This window comes from Typopeltis vanoorti, chromosome 9, assembly GCF_054136105.1.
Source record: "Typopeltis vanoorti isolate ZY-2024b chromosome 9, IOZ_Tvanoo_1.0, whole genome shotgun sequence".
NCBI lineage: Eukaryota > Metazoa > Arthropoda > Arachnida > Uropygi > Thelyphonidae > Typopeltis > Typopeltis vanoorti.
The window spans coordinates 74,886,917-74,908,520 of NC_143557.1; the positions used below are offsets into that span (position 1 = coordinate 74,886,917).

At 35.6% G+C, this 21,604-nt stretch overlaps 1 protein-coding gene across 1 annotated transcript in view; it reads left to right on the forward strand.

Annotated features, from left to right (window-relative positions):
• Positions 1-21,604, forward strand: part of sl (small wing phospholipase C gamma 1) — a 546,737-nt gene that overhangs the window by 377,834 nt on the left and 147,299 nt on the right. Inside the window, exons 21-22 of the mRNA XM_090398565.1 lie at positions 6,695-6,761; positions 20,730-20,887. Coding sequence (XP_090254691.1) covers positions 6,695-6,761; positions 20,730-20,887 — 225 coding nt within the window. The remainder of the gene's footprint in view (positions 1-6,694; positions 6,762-20,729; positions 20,888-21,604) is intronic.

A 21,604-nucleotide genomic window follows, 5' to 3' on the forward strand; every position in this document is an offset into this window, starting at 1 on the left:
ATACGTGTTTGGCATCTTAAGCAAGTAGCATTTGATAAAGAATGCATGAAACGTTCAGTGAAATTTGCAACCTCTGTCATGGTATGGACTTGTATTATTATTACAGGCAACTCTAATAACTCCAAGGAGTCCTTAGACTCATTGAGGGAGGCCCTAACATCATGTCAAGAACAACTATTCAACATTCACACAGCACCCACAACAGACTCTGGCAGCTTATTCCACTCATTTACCACTCTCCAAGTAAAAAAACCTACCCTTGCTAACCACATTCTTGCCCAGTTTCCATGGATGGCCCTTAGTCCTCCCACCACCAGTGCTGTTCTCAAAAATATCCTCTGAATTAATCTTATAGAAACCCTTCAATAATTTGAATGTCTCAATCATAGCACCCCTTTTCCACCTATCAACCAATTTCTACAACCCACAAATCTTCAACCTTTTCTCATAAGCTTCATTCCATAGACCTGCTATCATCTTGGTCACTCACCTCTGGATCCTCTCCACCTCCTCCTCATCAAAAAGAAAACCTGGTGCCCAAAAAGTAGTCAAGATGGGGGTCTTATCAATGCTCAATACAGAAAAACAATAACTTGCTTGTCTCTGTTCGTAAAAGTATTCTTCAGTAACCAAGTGATTTGATGAGCTGATTTAGCCACTTTTGCAATGTGCCCCCCTAAACTTCAACTCCCTATCCACCAACACTCCCAAATCCCTGGCCTCGTCAATCTCCTGGAGTACAGTTCCACCAATGTGGTATACTGCTGCTAATCTTTTCATCCCCAAATGCATAACCTTACATTTTGCCACATTAAATTGACATCCATTCTCCTTAGCCTAGTCCTCCAATCTATCCAAATCATCCTGCAAAATTTTGACATGTGCATTCACTATTGCTCTACCCAACTTTGAATCATTCAGGAGTAGAGTCCAAAAGACAGCCTGTGACTAGTGGTGTGCCAAAGGGTTCTGTTCTTGGACCACTACTTTTCAATTTGTTCATTAACGATATAGGAAAGGATTTGAGAGGAAGTGGAAACAAATGAACACTTCCTCTCAGATCTTTTCCTATGTCGTTAATGAACAAATTGAAAAGTAGTGGTCCAAGAACAGAACCCTTTGGCACACCACTAGTCACAGGCCATCTTTTGGACTCTACTCCTGAATAAACCACTCTCTGATATCTCTCCATCAACCATCCTCCTATCCATCTTACCAATCCTATATCCATCTCTATATGCTGCAGTTTGCTGATTAGAATTCCATGTGGTATCCTGTCGAAGGCCTTAGCAAGGTCCAGCAGTATGACTGTAAGCCCATTACCCTTATCCTCAGCCACTGTGTTATAAAATGGGAGAAAGTTACTGAGGCATGATCTACCCTTCACAGATCCATGCTGTCCCCCATACAGTATCCCATTTTCATCTATCCATTCCTGTATTTTTCTCTTGACTACTTTCTCCAAGACCTCGACAACAACTCCTGATATGCTGATCAGTCAGTAATTTGCAATAGCAGTCTTGGAACCTCCTTTATGCAGTGGAACTATTTTACCCTCTTTCCACCCCCTCGGGACTATGACCACAGAGGGTCCAGGTAGGCTGTGTATTATATATAAAAGAGTCGATTTCAAAATTTACCAAGAAATTTTTGAGTACTTCATGTTACCACCATTGAAAGATTTATGTGATGATTTCCTTTTTCAGCAAGATTCAGCTTCTTGTCACACTTCCAAGACCACCACTAGATGGTTCAAAGAAAGGCAAATCAGTGTAATTCTTTAGCCGGAAAACTCACCAGATTTAAACCCATTGTGAATTTGAGGGGAATTATGAAGAAACGTTTTCAAGAAGTTGCCCTAAGAAACAAAAATGAAATTGTTTGTCTGCAGACCATATGGGCATGTTTTGATGAAAAAAAAAGACTGTGAACGGCTAGTAAATAATATGTCCATCAATTTATGAAAGGCCATAAAGCTAAGGGGATGCAGCAAAGTACGAATTATGTTGTTTCCCTTTGACTGTAATTTTTGTGCATTTATGTTTGCATTATTCTAATATTTTGAACCACGTTAAAAATTATTCTAATTTTGCGAATGTTTTCAAATAACAGTTATTTAATAAAATGTAATATAAATGTAATTTATATTACATTTTTGTGTGTTTACATACACTGCTCAAAACAATTAGTGGATATTTTAGTTTCTGCTGGATAATTATAAATTTATGCAAATAATTATAACTATTGGGTACTTTATACATGAATAAATATTTCTTACTTATGGACAGGGTGTGATTAATGAAAAGTTGTTTAAATAATCGCTGTTTATTACAAATTTAACAAATTATACATTTTACCGTGAAATAATTTTAATAAGAATAGCCAAAAACGCTTCTGTTGATTTTTAATAGGGTGTATGGTCTCCATTAACAGCCAAAACAGCGGTACATCTTGATTGCATGGACCAGACAAGATGATGAAACACATCTTGTGGGATATTTCCCACTCTTTAGTGAGAGCAATTTCAAGCTCTTGAAGCGATTGTGGTGGCACCAGTCGAGCAGAAACAGGCCTACCTAAAACTTCCCAAGCATGTTTGTTGGATTACAATCTGGTGAACAGGCAGGCCAGTCCATTCATTCAATACCTTCTTCCTCAGACCACGATTGTACCAAATTTGCACGGTGTGGACAGGCATTGTCATCCATAAAAATGAATTCTTGGCCAATTGCAGCAGCATATGGACAAACTGTAGGTTCCAAAATCTCATCGCAAGACCTTTGGGCTTTTAAGGAACCATTTCTGATAAAATAGAGATCAGTATAGCCACCTATACTTATTCCAGCCCATACCATCAAACTCCCACCTTGATGTTAGGGTCTTTCACGAACAAACCATGGATTATTTTTGGAATGTCAGTTATCTGGTTGCAGATTGAATCTGGACTCGTCACTAAAAAATACACGAGCCCAATCCTCATTTGTCCAATTGCGCTGTTCCTGTGCCCAAATTCTTGGGGCTCTTTTGTGATCTGCAGTAAGTGGAATGCAAACCATTGGTCTTCGAGCATATAAACCTGTAGCATGAAGACAATTTCAAACATTTCCCGTCTCCAGAAAGCAATTCAAAGTCACAAAAATTGTGCTTTGAAATACATGACACACTTGAGTGACAACTTGCTGCATTTGTCCAGCTTCTAATCAACCAATGGCTCTCCATGCCATGGATTCCAGGATATCATGTTGCTCTGCCATTTTTAACAAAATAATGGGTGGTAGGCGACACACATTTACAATTGAAGTGATAATTATGCAGTGTGGAAGTGAGCACAACAAGCCACGCTTTTATACCCCCCCCCCGACCTGCTAATATGGCTAAGATACGTTTCGACAAGTCTTAACATGATTCTGTACGCAGTTGCACATCCTACACTGTTGTATATTAAGAATATTTTAAAATAAATGTGTTACAATTGTAAATTATTATTATAACTTGATAATTTACAAGAAAACCAAAATAGCCCCTAATTGTTTTGAGCAGTATAGTTATATAATCCACAAAGTACATAGATTTAGATGATGCTAATTCATATTTGGTAATAATTATTTTCTATGCAATTAATTAGAAATGCAAATCATTCAACACATTTTCTTTGAGTATTCTAATTTTTTAATTCGGAGGTGTATAAACAAACGGCATTCTCTTCAGGATCATGTTTTCATCCTAGCATTTCCATTATCATCATTGCAAAAGGTTTCCACTCATAGGGGATAAAACATTTTAACATGAAGGTGATTTAAATCCTAAGATTTTAGCTGGTATTTTAGTAAGATCAAAATCTCCCACGAGATTATTCAAGAAAGCTTTACTTGGATTATGAATGTTCACAAAAAATTACCAAACACATCACAAAAACAGCAAAACTACTCTTAAAAAACTTTCACATATGCTTTACCAGCATTTGTGGCCTCGGTATAAACATTAATCACATGCCCCACCACCACTTATTCCTCATAATGTCACTTAACTATCCAACACCTATACTTTATACAAAGTCATTCCATAAGAAGAGCAGCATGTGCATTTGTCAGATCTGATACTTCATGCCAGAAATTTGCTAAACAAAACCTTGAATCTCCTTTTTATGATCTACTATTGTTAAAAATTTTCTTGCCACACTTTGTGGCTTTCTTTTGCTGATTAACCATTCCTAATTTCAGTTATCACTTTGATTCTGATTACTTTTCTCCAGGTGAGTTTCTACTGGCTAATACCTAAATAATGAGACCATCTTCCTCGGAGAAACATATAATACTACTTGACACGAAATTGTATACAGGAAAACCTCGCTTAATGCGAATTCGATATGTGCGATAATCAGTTAGCGCGATTGAGTGAAATGATACTATTTTCCGCTTTAAGCAAGTGATTAATCAGTTAATGTGATTTTTTACGTTATGCAAAATTTTTTGTCACCAATCTGCAGCAAGTGGAAAAGCTGGAAGTCAGTAAGACATGAAAGGATGCTAATAATACAATGACTGTGCAAGATTTGGGATACAGCGAGTCTACAGTTTTGACTATATTAAATAAGAGCAAAGAATACAAAGAACAAGAAAAGTTGCTATTGGTTCTTTAAGTATGCAGATCACCTGAAATAGAAGCCATTTGATGATCGAAATGGAACGTTTTCTATCACTCCGGATTGACGATTATAACCAAAAACAAATACCTCTTAGTACAGGTAATATTCAGGCAAAAGCTCTCATTATGTTTTACCTCATTGAAAGAGACCAAATTTCAAGAGGAATATGAAAGCTTTACTGTGAATTTAGGATGGTTTGACCGTTTTAAAAATTGAGCTGGACTGCATAATTGGAGAATCTGCTAGTTCTGATAAAGATTCTGTGGCCATGTTTCCTGAAGAATTGCAAAGGATAATTCAGGAGGGGGATGATGGCAATTGGCAAATATTTGATGTCGACAAAACTGGTCTCTTTTGGAAGCATATGCCAGCAAAAACTTTCCTAGCTAAAACTGAAGCGTCTCAACCAGCATACAAAGCATCTAAAGATCATCTTTTATTTTTATTTATTTTTACGCTTTTATTAGGAGGTACTGCATAGGCTTTAAACTCAAGGCCTATGTTAGTTTATCATGTGCAAAATCTACCATTATTGAAGAAATTGGAAAAGAACTTGGATTTAATGACTGGATAATGAAGATTTGAGGAAACTTGCTCGATTCCCATTTAGAACAGTTAAGCAAGAATGATCTCCTTCAACTTGAAGAACAACGTGCATATGAAGAAGATGATAAGGAGTGCGATCAAGAAGAGAATGTTACAACTGAGAAGATAACTGCAAAAGAAATTTCAGTGTTGTACAGTATACTTTAATTATTACTTATACCAAGTCCATGTCATTTAGTTTCACTAATTACTGTATAGTAATTATGTCTAATTATGTATGTTTTGTATCTCTCTATAATGAACACTGCTAGTAAAGAGGAGCCATAGGTTTTCTGGCCTCATTAATTTGATTTTGGCACATTTTTTAGATGTGCTATGCAAATAAGTTTTTGCAAGTTACATAACAGAAGACTTGATAGTGTATGATGTTAATGTCTTATTCACTTTGTATCTGTTTTTCAGAACCATTGTTACTTATTTATTACTAGTTGTTTAATAGAGACATGCATGTTATACATACTATATTTTTTTGAATAACAGCTTCACACACATATAAGAGAAAACTAAATATAATTTATTACCCCTATATTTTGCTCAATATGTCATGAACGTCTTTCAGGGAGAAGACAGGTAACAACTGAAACTGGTAATAACTGAAATATATATAGCCAAAGGCTTCACTTTGGCGATGCAAAATTATACAAATTAAATTGATATTGAATCCAACATTATTTCACAGCTGAATGTAGAAACTACAAGAGTTTCGTGCAGAATATAGAAACTATAAAAGTTTCTGTGGATCCAAGCGTAAGCAACCTTTTAGGACAGGGGCAACTCGTGGTAAAGGTGGAGTAAGTTCTGATCACTTTCCTTAGTATTTTCCATAATGTAAAGCACATCTCCTTGCGGACATGTATGATGCTATGCATTATGGAAGGAGGTCCATAATGGAAGGAGTCCAAAACCACCCAGACCGGTTTTGACTTTTGTTGAGGTCTCGTCAGTGGGAGCCAGACCCAGATGTAAATACCTAGGTTGAAGTGATGCAGAAGTCATTCTTTCCCATACGAGCTTCCGAGCGATACCAAAAGGTGTCGAATCTTAAAACTGGTAACAACATTTAAATTCTAAATACAAGAACAAGTCATACAGCATGCATATAATATCATGTATCTTGGTCAAGTTTCCCACTTCTCTGAACTGTCATAATGTTTCCTCCTCTAATAGTGTATTACTCATTCTTGTATTCAGAATTTAAATGTTACCAGTTTTTCTCCTTATCCCTAAAAAAATATCATGACATATTGAACGAAATATATAGGAGTAATAAATTATATTTAGTTTTCTCTTATATGTGTGAAGCCATTATTCCAAAAATTATTTATATGTATATAAATCATAGAAGCTTTTGTATATCTTATTTGGTGTGGTGTATGTGCTGTATAATTAAATTGTAATTAAAAATGCATTAATACTTTCTCATTTTTATTAATATTTTTATAGTCTGGAGAAGCAATGCCACTAGGCAGTCTACAAAAAGGCAGTATTGACATAGTAGATTGTACTGTCGGTAAGCTGTTTAAGAATTTTCATTAGATCTTATTTGATAATAGGTAGCATATGTTGTGGAAGCAAGTACTTGAATATTTCTATGAATGTGCATCATTATTGTTTTTTTGCTGATTTGTTAATTATATAGCATTACTAAATATTGAACTTGAGTAAGGAGAAAAAGACTGAATAATAAATTTGTTAAAATTAATAATATTTATAATGTAATTAGATGACAATTTGGAATATAAAATTTTAATTTAAATTAAGCATGGGTAGGAAACCAAATAAAAAAATAAATACAGGAGAGACAAGAAGGTACAACATATAATTATATAAGATTGCACTGTATATCCAGTATTATAACAGTAGTCATTTATTTATTTATTGTTATTATACTGTGGCTATATTATTATTATATGATGCTTTTAACAATTCAAAAGACTCATGAGGGCCTACATCCCAATATATTCACACTTGAACTTGAAAGCTGCAGAGCATTACCTTTCCTAGATATATTCTTCTAGAAGTATCTGAAGTAAAAAATACTGAATTTCTCAGTGTATAGAAAGTCCATTACCACCCCATTAGAAGATATGAGGAAATACAGCCTAGAACATCTCTGGCACCATGGGCAAGCAAAACAAAGAATTTCATTACCTTAAGCATACCATAACCCTTAATGGTTATGTGCTCAAAACAGTCATCAAGATTTTAGAAACCCATAAGATGTTGACTACCAAGCAAGAATTCAGAGATGCAGTAATCCTTCCCAACATTCTTAATGTCACTGAAAGAATTGTATCTTTGCTTCGAAGTTATGACATAAAAGTGGCTTTCACTCTGCTCAAAACTGTCTTATTCCCCCCTCCCCATTCACCACTGCTTAAGGAATCTTGGTGGTCTGCAAAATTCACTGCTCTTTCAGCATTTGCTGTGTTGATTAAATAGGACATTCCAGAGCTATCCTCAGAACACAACAAAGAGGTTGGAAAGAAATGACAACAGAAGTCTGAATTGCCCTTTCACACAATCATCATTAACCACTCATTACTCAGCAGAAAAACCTTATATTGAACATACCTGTTTTGTAAGAAATTAAGCAAATTTCTGAAATGCTGTGCACCACTACCCAGTGCATAAAAAAAAATGAAATTTAAATAGGTTTTAAAATTTGGAAAACAAAGATGGGATGTAGAATTTACACTTGGTGGAGATACATTGTTGGAGGGGAGGAAATAAAAGATCTTGGGGTGATGGTGAATAAGGATCTAAAATTTAAAGGACACACTGCCAAAATTGTAAGGAGATTTGGCCACATATGGACAGAATTGGTCACTTGGTTTTCGAAAGGATAAAGAGATATTGGAAAGGTCTAGAGCACCTTTACAGTATGGTAGTTTCTGTTCTCTAGAATGTTGAGTATGAAGAAAGGTTGAGAAGATATGATTTACAGTCAAGTGGATAGGAGGAAGATGAAGGATATGAAAGAGACTGTAAGGGATTGTTACAGGATTAATGTTGAAGAGGTTTTTCATAAAATGGTGAAAGATGGGGAAGAAGAATGAGGTCATTCTCCCCTCCCCCCCTCGGAGATTTTTTTGTATGGAGAGTTGTGAATGATTGGAATATGTTGCCTTAGAGCATGGTATATGCAGATAATTTGAATATGTTTAAGGCATGGTATGATGAGCTGTGTGTGTGTGTATGACAAAAGGGACCACCTAGATAAGTCTTTGACTCCATAGGGTCTTAGGATAATAATGGAGATGATCAATTAACTCTTTTTTCCTTCTTGCCCACATTATATAGCTTCATTAATTTTTAATCCATCACATTCTTTGTTTCCAATATTTTGTGTTTACACTCTCTAGTTTTTAAACCTTTTGTGGAACATCTTTAATCTCCCGATGAAGTGAGCCTATCAACTGAATGAAAGTAAATGAAGTATAATTTTTTACTTCTCACACAATGTGGACATTTCAGAACCTTCTACTAGAAGTTGGATATATGTATAAGGAACATATTCTAATGAAGAGTATTCTGAGAAACAAGATGATTATATCCCAATTGTGATTGTTATCATATATTTTGGAATTATAATTTTATGGGGATTACATGGGCAGAAATTTGAAAGTATCTTATATGGAACTGACCATAAAAATAATACTTGGGTGCTATAGTATGCCCACACTTTGTAGAACTTCGCTTGGCTTGGTGCCAAGAATAGCCTATTCATGCTGAAGGGGAGAAAGAAATGAAGGACGTATGAATTGGTCGCCAACATGCGAAATCACATGCTTTATAGATAAAATTTTCCAACTGTTATAGAAGCAAAATAGTTACCACTTTAAAAACTACAATGATCATAAAAGAGAAGTTAATTTTCCAATGTGTAATATAAACAACTCATCCCAGAAGACGGATTGATTACCCTATTATTGAAATGGATTCTCCTTTTTGTGAACATGCGCAGAAGTGCCGAAAGGTCTCGAATCTGTGGGCATACTATAGAAGAGTTTGAGACCTTCATACACTGCTTGGAAAGAAGTCAATAGACACCATAGTGTGAGGAACAAACAGCCACTGCACCCACCTTAATAAGATGTAGGATCTCCTTTCACTGTGATGACCTTAGCAATTCTATGGGGACATACTTTCCACAAGTGCACAATAGCGATAAATGGTAATTTTGGACCATTTTTCCTATAGGCATGTAATGAGGTCCTAGACTGTTGTGGGGGGCAGATGTCCCTTGACCTCACTCAATGCTCCAGTTCATCCACAGATGTTCATTAGGGTTGAGATCAGTGCTCTGTGGAAGCCATTCAAGCGTGGTGATGTTCATGTCCACAAACCATGCAGTTATAGCAGCAGCCTTCTGACACGATGCATTGTCTTGCTGAAAGAGACAATTGTCAGTTCCATAGAAATGTCACAGGGTAGGAATCATTGTCCAGAATATGCAGATACTTCTTGGAGTTCAATGTTCGTGTCACTACAAACAGAGGACCGAGCCCAAACCAAGAAAAACAGGCCCACGCCATCACACTGCCAGCTCCGAATTTCATAGTTGGGGTTACGCACTCTAGTAAGAGACATTTACCAAACATTCCACACTTATGTTTGTCCATCTGCTTGGTAGATGGTGTTGCTCCATGACACATGACATGTAAAATGTCATTTTACATGCTCTTCGCACCACTGAACACATTGCTGCATGTTGGTTCATCCAATGTGGGGCTTGCATATTGCAATCCTGCCATGGAAACCCATGTTGCGAGCCTCAGTTCTTATTGTTTTGTGCAGATTTGTGTTCCAGTCAATTTCTGGAACTCCATGTTCAACCTGTCGGCCAATGAATAGTGATTTTTTACATATTATTGTTCATAAGTCACATTCAGTGAGTGTAGCGGGTCAGTCACTGCAAGTAGCACTTGCAGTTAACTCTGTGCACTTCAATCTCAGTACGGTATCACTGATTGTTGACCTGTGATGACCCAATTTGTCAATAGTTTGCTGAAGAGATAGCCCCACAACATGCATCCTATTATAATGCCTCTTTCAAACTCCACCAGTTCTCTTCTTACAGCTATTTCACCTGGACACAGTTGCACTGCTTGGGAGCATCATAATATTCCAGTTTATGCATATTTTTATTAAGATGTTTCAACAATAAGTTTAAAATAGTGCCAAAAATGCACAAGAAAAGTAATGCTGAAAAGAGCACTGCAGGCCAGAACAAGAAGGCTATCCCCCGCTAATGAGGTTATTGGAGTTGTGGAGCAGGTTAAGTAGGGATATGTATTCCTGACTGTATGCCTGGGCAGTGTTTCAAAGTAATTACTCCATACTTCAAGGATATCTTTTTCTCCTGTTTTCATGTCACCTTTATCATCTCTAACTCCTTTTACAGCACTCTTTCATCCATTCCTAAGCTTCTTCAACAACCTCCAGAATATTTTGCCACCTTCTTGATATTTATTTTCTATATTATTGCCAAAGTCCTCCCATGACTTTTGTTTAGCTAGTTTTACACAGTGTTTAGCATTCTTGCATTTGTCTCTGTATTCTCTAAGAGCACAAGCTGACTTATTTGCCAGGAACTTTTGACATGCTTTTTTCTTTTCCATCACTGCCTCTTTAACTTCCTGTGTCCACCATGGAGTTCTGATTTTTCTATCCTTGCAGACAACCTCACCACATGCCTCTCTCGCAGAATCAATCAATGTTTTCTTCAAGGCTTGCCACTGAATCTCTAAGGTTTGGTTCCTGTTCTCAAACTCTTTCATTTTTCCTTCAATAATCTTTGTGTATTTTAGTCTACACTTCACATCTGAGAGCTGCTCAACTTTTATTCGCTTTAAAACCTTCTTACATGTTATTCTTTTCAATATGAAATTCAATTTTATCCTCCTCAAGATTAAATAGTGATCACTTCCAATTTCAAATCCTCTGTACACTCTGGTGTCCTGCACCAGGGAGAAAACATCACTATTAACAATAACATAGTCACTGAGACTTTTCTTATTCCTTGCCTCTTTTCTCCATGTGAATTTGTGCACATTTTTATGTTGGAACATGGTGTTAGTAATAACCAGTCCATGTCCTTAGCAGAAATCTAACAGGTATTTGCCATTATTAGCTTTGCTCTTTTCTCCAAATTTTCCCAAAACATTTTTGTATGTCTGACAATCACTTCCTACTCTGCTATTTAGATCCCCAACAAGGACCAACTTTTCCTTTTTCATTGTGTCAGTAGCTTTCTCTAGAGCCTCAAATAATTTCTCCACTTCTACCTTAGTAGAACCTTCTGTGGGACTATAGGCACAAATAAGTCTCATTGTTCAGTTCCCCATTCTGATATTTGCCCACATTACTCTACTTGAGATTGCCTGCCATTCAAGAAGATTAGCCTCGTATTTTGTGTTGAATATTATGGCTACTTCTTCTTTTCCTTGATTGTCATTGATTGAATACAACCTTTTTGTATTTATTGCTCAGAAAGATCTCACCAGTTTTTGTCTTTTTTGTTTCAGTCATCCCTATTATGTCGATCTGATACTTATCTAATTCCTCAGCCTAGCTCCATTTCTTTGCCATTCAGGCTTCTTATGTTGATAGTACCGATCTTTAACTCTGGTGATGTTGAGTTGGGGTGTGTTTTCAGATTTGTTCCAGTAGCTGACTTTTCACTGTTCGCCCTGGTTCCCTGGCGAAAGCAACGGGGGGGCCTTGTTTAACCGGGCAACGCCCCAGCTGTCATGAAACTTTGTCATGTTAGCACTAAATACAGTATACACATCTTGACAACTTATTTTAAAATAATTGATGAGGGAATTTTATTCTAAGTTTCAAAGATTATTATTTTTTTTTTAATCCAAAGAAAGAAAGAACTTTGGTTTTGTTTATTTATATCCAAGAATAAATATACTGATCCTTTAATCTCCTTTTACTTTTAGTGATAAAAAGTAGAAATAAGAAATTGTGAAGCTTGATGCAAAATTTGCATTTCAAAACCTGTTGATATGAATGACTATTTGATGCAGAATTTAGGTGATATGTCATATTATAAGGTTTAAAATGTTCTTTGGCAAATGAAATCAATAACAGTGGTGTGTGTGCATGCGTGCACACACTATTTTTATTTTTACAGAATGTCTAATTGTATTTCCTGTGACTGTAGGACAGTGTGGATGGACTTGATATACAGTCCAGCAAGCAAGTTCGCTCGTAATACACAACATGTACAGGAAACAGTCTGCCTTGAACATATTAATGTAAATTTAATTTGGCTTTTGACCATCTTAACAAGTGCTCACTAATTTGTGAATTTTCAAGTCTAGGCATTTGGATTATTATCTTCTTTTAATGTAAATTCCTCTCATGACTAGTTGTAAATATGTTGTTCATTTATGCATTTATTGGCTGGCTTGATTTATTGAGTGCATAGCATCACCACTCTCCAGCCAACAGACTGTTTACGTGTAAGTCTTTAAGTAGTGGATGATTTTCATTGTCCAGTATCAAACTACCACTCTATTTATTTGTAGCTGGAAATGGCTTGAAAAGTATCACATTTGGTCTTCAGAACATAAAACTTATATCTAACCTTAACCCATGGATATGAGGTTTACAATCTTCCATGACTGAGATTCACATTTAAAAAATAATAATAATGAATCTATTGACAATGAATTCAGAGTTGATGATCTTGCTAAACCAAATCAAGCCAATCAGTCACCAATAAATAGCATGACAGTCTAGCACTTTGTGATGAAACTTATCTGCCATTGTCCCATTATCTGAAAGATTGGTTATTAGCAAGTTGTATGCTTAGGCTGAAATAGTGTGTTTGAAATATCAAACACAACAAGATTATCTAACAGAGAAATGCAAGATATTATATTTACAGTAAACAAAGAGAAATAAATACTAGCATACAATGGTATGCTAGTTTACTAGCATGTGTAATTGCATGTGAGACCACAAATAAGGCTGATCTCCATACAACAGTCTTCTTCAACCCTTGTGTACCAGAGCAAATCACCACTCACTGTACAGAACAGTTCACTGCATGACTGCTCTTATCATTCTTGCAAAAGATCAGTCCAGGCACATTTGTAAGTTTCTGCTTCAGAAATACATGTATATTGTCTTTACAAGGCATCATACTCTGCAATTTACCCAACAGAATGGAGCCAACCAACCAAAAAAAATTACACAAAAGTTGGCTGTTAAAATTATTACTCTATGCTTCCACTTAAGTCTTCTCAAAAACAATGGACAAAATCATCAACAGCCAACTTTTTGTTATCTGAAAGTCCACCAATTAATTACTGATTACCTGTATAGTTTCTCCCACTCTCATTCCACAGCTATTTCCTAGTCAGCATTATCCACCTTTGGACATGCTACAGAAAGGTTTGAAGAATTGTGTGGTGGCACTTTCCAGCCATATATTTATGAGATCAGGTGTGAGTCCTAGTGGCTTGCTTACCATGCTGTCATCTTCTGGCCTGTCTTTGCAAATGAGTCACCTGTTTGTGATGGAAGAGATTTCCCAGTGATAGTACTGTCCCTTTTCAATTTTCATCATGATCTGTTCTTCCAGTATTCTTTGCTCTTCTTCTCCTGTCCTAATTTCCAGACTACTATCACTGGGGTCCAACACCATACTGCCATAATTGCTGTGTAGTGCAACCCATTTGGAAAGGGAATCCCAGTAGTCTTGCATTGCATTGATCTCTACTTCAGCAAGATGGATGTCCTTGGAAGGTCCAGCCAGGATCATTCAGCTAGTAGGCTTACCTGTGGAGATCAATAGCATTGCCATAAGTCTCCTTCCTGTGGTCATTATTTGCTGGATAGTGGACATCCATATGTGGCTCTGTGATGGGCTGGAACTTCGACTGAATTCTTCCTCCTTTTGAGAATCTTTATTCCACATGTTTATTATGGCCCTCAACAAACACCAACCTAATACACAGACCACATAAAAAAACAGAGAACATCAGTCACCTACAGATATACCCATCATTATCAGATTCCTGATATGTACCCTCAAAGGGCATACAGGAAATTATGATAGTACTACATAAGTTTATATCATTACTAGCCTCCTATCGACAATTTTCTTTCAAATTAATGGACTCTGATATTGTCAGATCTTACATTTCATTCTTCTAAAGTTCTTTTTCCTGCTATCCTAGCACCAAATAAAGGTTAGCAAAACAGGTAAATATCTGTTTTGTTAACATATTCTCTATTATTTTGTTTAAATGAACCATACTACTTGAGATTAGCTCTGCTTACATATTCCTGAACATAAACAATGTCAAGTTCCTTCCTAATATCCTCATTTTTAACATGATTCTATCATTGATGCTATCCATTCACTCCTCTAATCTTTCTCAGAACTCTCATATCCATATAAATATTCTATACAAATATATCACTTTACTAATTATACATTCAACTGGTGAATATTTTGATCCAAAAATGTTATCCTTCTTTTATTAAAAAGGGTTTAGAAGGATGGGTGGGATCCTCAAAATCAATTGGGGGGGGGGGGGGTTCAGAAGACATTCTCATTGAAACATCCATCTAGAAACAATCAGAGCAACTTCTTCATCCGGTATCAATCAGTGTTTAACATCTATAAAAAGTTGAACTTTTCAAGAAGAGTAATATCGGAGTGGGATCTTCTCAATGTTCCTGAAAGGAAATTTGCTCCAAATTAAAAGATCAAGTAATGACCCCCCCATAAGAAGAATTCTCACTCATATTTTGGGTTGTTATCCTGGTACTTGGACCATCCTTATATTTAATGCACTGAAACTTCCATCATCAGTGAAACCAGGGTATCTCAACTGCTCTTTGCTCTAATTCAAATGCCAAAAGTATATTATCTTTATGATATTTATATTTTATTAGAACTTTTATGTTAATTTTATATTATAGCATTACATATATTTTTATGTATTTATCTATAGTTCCATTCGAATGCTTTGACTAACAGTTTGACTTGGCACATCATAGTCTTGGTTGCTAATGTGTCATAAAAATTCAAATTAATGACAGCCCTTGCAACTGAGCACCAATTTTCTCCCAGGTCATTCACTGTGTCATTATGGATGTTTCATTTCTTCAGAGCACCCTAGGTCTATCTACTTTAATTCACACTCTTTAAACTATAAATTAATGACCTTCTCTGACTAACCTCAAATCTCAGCCATATTTTTGTCACAATATATTCCATTCCTCTTATTTTACAAATTTTTACACCTTGATTTTTGACAATTTAATACACAATCATTCTTGGAATGATTCAAGATCTTCTGTAACTAATGCCTTATAATGCTCAAATGTGTGAAGACAACCTTGTGAACCTTGATAATACTCAGGACTCTTGGCTCAGTCAAATCACATCACATCCATAGCTGCCTTATCCTCAAAAAAATCTCACTGCTCTCTTTTATTGAAATACAAGTTTTTACCTGTACAGCTAACACTATATTAGTCATATGTTTATCCAATCTTAGAATGCTGTTCTCATCTAAAACCTTAAAAATGCTTGAAGCTGTCTGAAAAGGCCGTTCATCACATTGATGATATAACCTTGATACTAGGTAGCAACTTTTGAAAGAAATTATAGTTTGTTAGTGATAGCTGTTAAATACTTTCATTAGACCATGTTTCCATAGCTTATTAATGCATAGCTATGTGTGTGTGTGTGTGTGTGTATGTGTGTGAGTGAGAGAGTGAGTGAGTGATCCATAAAAGATAGTAAACCTATATTACATTAATCATTAATGGGATTCTTAGAATTATTATTATTTGTTTATTTATTTTTTGCATAATCTGGAAAAACCCTGCTCTAGAGATCAAACATACAACTAAATGTCTTCAAGGTTTGGTATTTAAAATGTAATCTAAAACAAAATTAAACTTGCGTGATAAATTTTATTTAAAGATCCCAGTTTCAAGTTTCATTACAATTTATGCCAGAATTGGGGATATTATATGAATATAAACAAACATCCTCAAATTCCTGATATGTTCTAGTGGTGTACAGGATAATTATGGTAGCACTACTTGCAAAAGCAACATTATTACTAACTTCTGATCAACAGTTTTCCTCCAAATTGATCTGTTATCTGTCAAGACTCCAATGTTACTGAATCTTATATTTCTGTCTCTTTATTACATCAATCCATCTATATCTTGGTCTTCTTCTTCTGTATCTTCTTCCTGCCAACCTATCAAAGAACACTTGTTTTGCTAATCTTTCCTCTCCCATTCTGTTTAAGTGACCATACCACCTGAGATTAGCTCTGCTAGCACATTCCTCGATGCTAAAAATGTCAAGTTCTTTTCTAATATCTTCATTTTTAATATGATATTGCCATTGATGCCATCTGTTCACGCCCCAAATCTTTCTCAGGGCTCTCATATCTGCAGTCTCTAGTCTTTGGCCAAGTGTTTTTTTCTAACCCATCTCTCAGATTCAGTTAAAATTTGTTTGAGCACTGTCTTGTATGCAGCTAATTTAGTGTTTTGACTAATTTCTCTCTTATTCCATATAAATTTATTCAGTTGATTTCCTACCATACCTTCTTTGTTGATTCTGCTGTCTATTTCCATATTTAATTTACCATCTTCACTAAAAATTGTGCCTGAGTAGCTGAAATGTTGATGGAAGTTTTTTCACTTGGCTATGCTACCAATTATATATTTGGTTTAATCCTTTATCTAAGTATAAGCAAACATAGTTTGCACCTGAAGTATTTTCAGGACTGGGGCAACTCGTGGTAAAGGTGGAGTAAGTTCTGATCACTTGCCTTAGTATCTTCCATAATGCAAAGCACATCTCCTTACAGACATGTATAATGCTATGCATTAAGGGAAGGGCCACTACCCAGACCGGTTTCGACCTTTATTGAGATCTCATCAGTAGGAGCCAGACCCAGAGGTGGTGATACCAAGGTGGAAGTAATGCAGAAGTCATATCACCATATACCAGTTGCCAAAAGGTGTCAACATCTTATTAAAATTCTCTGGATTATAAATAGTTGTTGGAAGTTTTTTCACTTGGCTGTACTACAAATTATATATTTGATTTAATCCTTTATCCAAGTGTAAGCAAACAAAGTTTGCACCTGAAGTATTTTCAGAACTGGGACAACTCGAGGTAAAGGTGGAGTAAGTTCTGATGACTTGTCTTAGTATCTACCATAATGCAAAGCACATCTCCTTGCAGACATGTATAATGCTATGCATTAAGGGAAGGGTCACTACCCAGACCAGTTTCAACCTGTATTGAGGTCTCATCACTACAAAATACTTCAGACGCAAACTTTGTTTGCTTACACTTAGATAAAGGATTAAACCAAATATATACTGTATTTGCCAGCATATAAGACACACCGGCCTATAAGATGCACCCACTTTTTTGCACACATATTTTAGGAAAAAAAACTTTATCACTGAATATTATAATGAATTCACAGTATTTCAAATATAAAGTAATAAGTAGGTCTACATTCAGCAAATACTTTTTCCTAATCTAACTAGGAAAAAGTATCCACCTTTTAATCTTCATCAAAACCCAGAAATTCATCTCCAGAGCTAAATGAAGAAACACTTGAAACCTCTTGTGCCCTTGGAATCTACAGTTTTGTTTGAGGCACATCAAAAGTCAGCGGAACCTTGTCCATGTTTTCTATTTGCGCAAGTTCAAAATTTTCTCATTTCCTTGCATTAGTGACGAATCGATGAAATTCAATACTTTTTTCTTCATATTCAGCTGGCATGTTTTGTGATATTTTTTGTTTTAGTTTGCATACATAACTGGTTTCTCTTCATGAATCTTGAACACCATGATGTTGATCCAGTAAAGTTGGCAAACCCTCTGTTAGTGGCTATTGCTTTTGCATGATGAATAATCATTTTGGTAGCAGCAGTAGACACTGAAAGTTCTGCTTTTCTGTAGTCTAAAATCCAAGAATTCAGTGCTGCCTCAAGTTCTGGCCAATTTGCAGTTCTACTTCGTAGGTTATGTTTACTGTGAGTTGCTTTTTTAGATCCTCTTCCTGATTCCGCCAAGTTCTTATCATTTTCTCAGTTGGGGTGGCCCGAAATGCCTCTCTGCAGCCCTGTTCCCATGTTCTTGAGCATATGCAATCACACGTATCTTGTATGCAATATTGTAGCAATGCTGAAGTTTTATCAGCCATAATTTGCCAAGAAATTTAGAGAAAATTTAACGGTAGAAATTTATTGTCGTTCACAACAACCGCGACAACAATTGGAAAGTTTAAACAAACAGGAACACAGCTGTGATCGTCGATGACAGCGCATGTGCATCCACTGAACTCTACGTAACTGGAATGCTCTCACACACACAGCAAGGAAGCAAGAAAGAAATCACGTAACTCGGAACAGGGAAAATTTCCAGAAATGAAAGTAATAAAAAACTGAATATCGGTGTATAAGACGCACCCTGTTTTTCAAACCTATTTTCAAAGAAAAAAAGTGTGTCTTATACGCCGGCAAATACGGTAATTGGTAGCATAGCCAAGTGAAAAACTTCCATCAACTATCTCTAATCCAGAGAATTTTAATAATAAGGTGTTGACACCTTTGGGCAACTAGTATATGGTGATATGACTTCTGCATTACTTCCACCTTAGTATCACCACCTCTGGGTCTGGCTTCCACTGATGAGACCTCAATAAAGGTTGAAACCGGTCTGGGTAGTGGCCCTTCCCTTAATGCATTATACATGTCCGCAAGGAGATGTGCTTTGCATTATGGGAAATACTAAGGTAAGTGATCAGAACTTACTCCACTTTACCACGAGTTGCCCCAGTCCCGAAAATACTTCAGACGCAAACTTTGTTTGCTTACACTTGGATAAAGGATTAAACAAAATATATAATCGGTAGCTGAAATGTTTTACTTGTTCTATAGGTTCTTCATTCACGATGCAGTTGATATTTTCAATGTTTCTGCTTATATTCATTGTCTTCATCTTTTTATTGCTGATTTTCATACCAAATTTATTGCAACAGTTTTTCAATTTATTCAGTGAATCTTTTCAGACTTGTACTTGATTTATTCAGAAGTATAACATTATCTGCATAAAGTAAAGAGCTAAGATTAGCATTCAGCTTTGATATTAGAATGAATATTACTTTCCTTCATAATGTGATTCATATAGATAGATAGATAGATAATGAATAACATTACAGATAATGTGCACCCTTGTCGCACACCTGATGTAACATCAAACCATCTTCTTATACCTCCTTCAGTTCTCACTGCTGCTTACAGCTTAAATAGAGACTATGTATTGCTTGATATAATGTCCCTTTTACACCATATAATTGTAGAATTTTGAAGAGCTTTTCTCTTGGCACCTTGTTATATGCCTTTTCCAGAACAACAAAACTTAAATATAATTTCAATTTTGTTGATATCACCCAACAACTATTTGTATTAAAGTGAAATTTGACCCTGACAATCTCTGTTTGGCCAGCTTGTTCTTCATCAAGTTTCCCTTTTGTAATTTTTCTTAGCTGTTTCTCAAATATACTTGCTAAATCTTACCAGGACCACTGTAGGGAAATATCCCTGTAATTCTCACTTTCAGTTTCATTTCCTTTTTTTTTTATATAGATGAGTACTATGAGAGTTCTGTTCTAATCATCTGGAATTTGACCCTCTGACCAGGCCTTCTGAATTATTCCAGTGTAGCCACTGTAAAATACCTCCATATTTGAGCATTTTTGGTTGAATTTCATTTCCTCCAGCTGCCTTTCAACATTTCAGATTATAAAATAACCAAGTTATTTTATAAACTTGGTTATCCTAATATACAATATCCCCAAGTTAAAAAATGTATTACATCTATATCTCCTCCAGAGATTTTTATTAAAAATAAAAACACCTTGTTGCAACTTCTATAGGTAAAGTTGATAAAGCTCCGTATTACTATAACCTTGGTATTTAGGGTCTAGCTACTCACTGAGGAGACCTCAAAAAAGGTTGAAACCGGTCTGGGTAGTGACCCCACCCATAATGCATTGCAGTATACATCTTCTAGTGAGATGTGCTTTACATTATGGGAAAATACTAAGAATAGTGATCAGAGTTTTACCCACCTTTACAATGAGTTGCTCTGGTGTTGTATCATCTTTAGACTTGAACTTTGTTTCAGGTGCAAACTTAATTGTTTGCATACTTGGGATTAGGAGTTAAAATAACCAAGTTTATAAAATAACTTGGTTATCCTAATATACAATATCCCGAAGTTAAAAAATTTATTACATATATATATATATATAATTTTTTTTTTCGTTAGACTACTTGATCCAGTTGTATTCATATAAAAGGGATCTCTTTGATGCTATTAAATGGGTTTATTTTTGTCCATTGTATATAAATCTGTAAGAATTCTCTCTGTTCTGTGTTTTATTTCCAGATATTCTTCAGAACTGGCTTGGTCGGGGTAGAGAATGGGTGTTTCGAATTGTGTCACCAACCCAGTTAATTCCTATTGAAATAGCAGCTCCTTCCAAGGAAGAAATGGCTGACTGGGTGCAGAAGATTAGAGATACTGCACAGTCTGCAAATGATTTGGTAATTTAATAAACCTCTTGAAATATTAGGTTAATTTCAGTTTACTAGGACCTGTTTATCAGTAGGATATATATTAATAGAGAGAGAGAGAAAAAAAGAAAAGAAGAAGAAATGTGATTCTGACATTATACATAGCAATTTATCTCTTGGAAATGTAATTTAGTATGATTTTAATTTAGTATTGAGTGACACAGTAAGCCATGAAAAGTTAATAGAAATATTAAAAAGACATTCAAATTGATACAGAAGACCTCATAATAATAATATAATTATACTAGAATCAGAAGACACAAATTATAAACAAAATTAATAATGAAACAATAGATATCAAAAGAGGAGTGGGATAAGGGTGAATAATATCCCCTATTAAGACAAAGGTGTATAATATCCCCTATACTTTTCAATATCATGTTACCATTGAGCTAGAAAAGGACAATGATACTTTTGGATTTTGTTGAGGCTTTTGACAGAATACAGCATGGAAGCCTATTGCATAAATTGGAGAATTATGGGTTTGGATTATAAAATATTAGTGTGGATTAAGAGGATGGCTGAACTGAAAGATATCAAAAAGTGGTGTATGGGAGATGTGAGTATGCAAAATTTAACCAGTGGTGTACCACAAGAATCAGTCCTTGGTCCACTGTTATTAAATCTGTACATTAATGACATTGGGAAGGATTTGACAGGTGACATACAGCTATTTGCTGATGATGC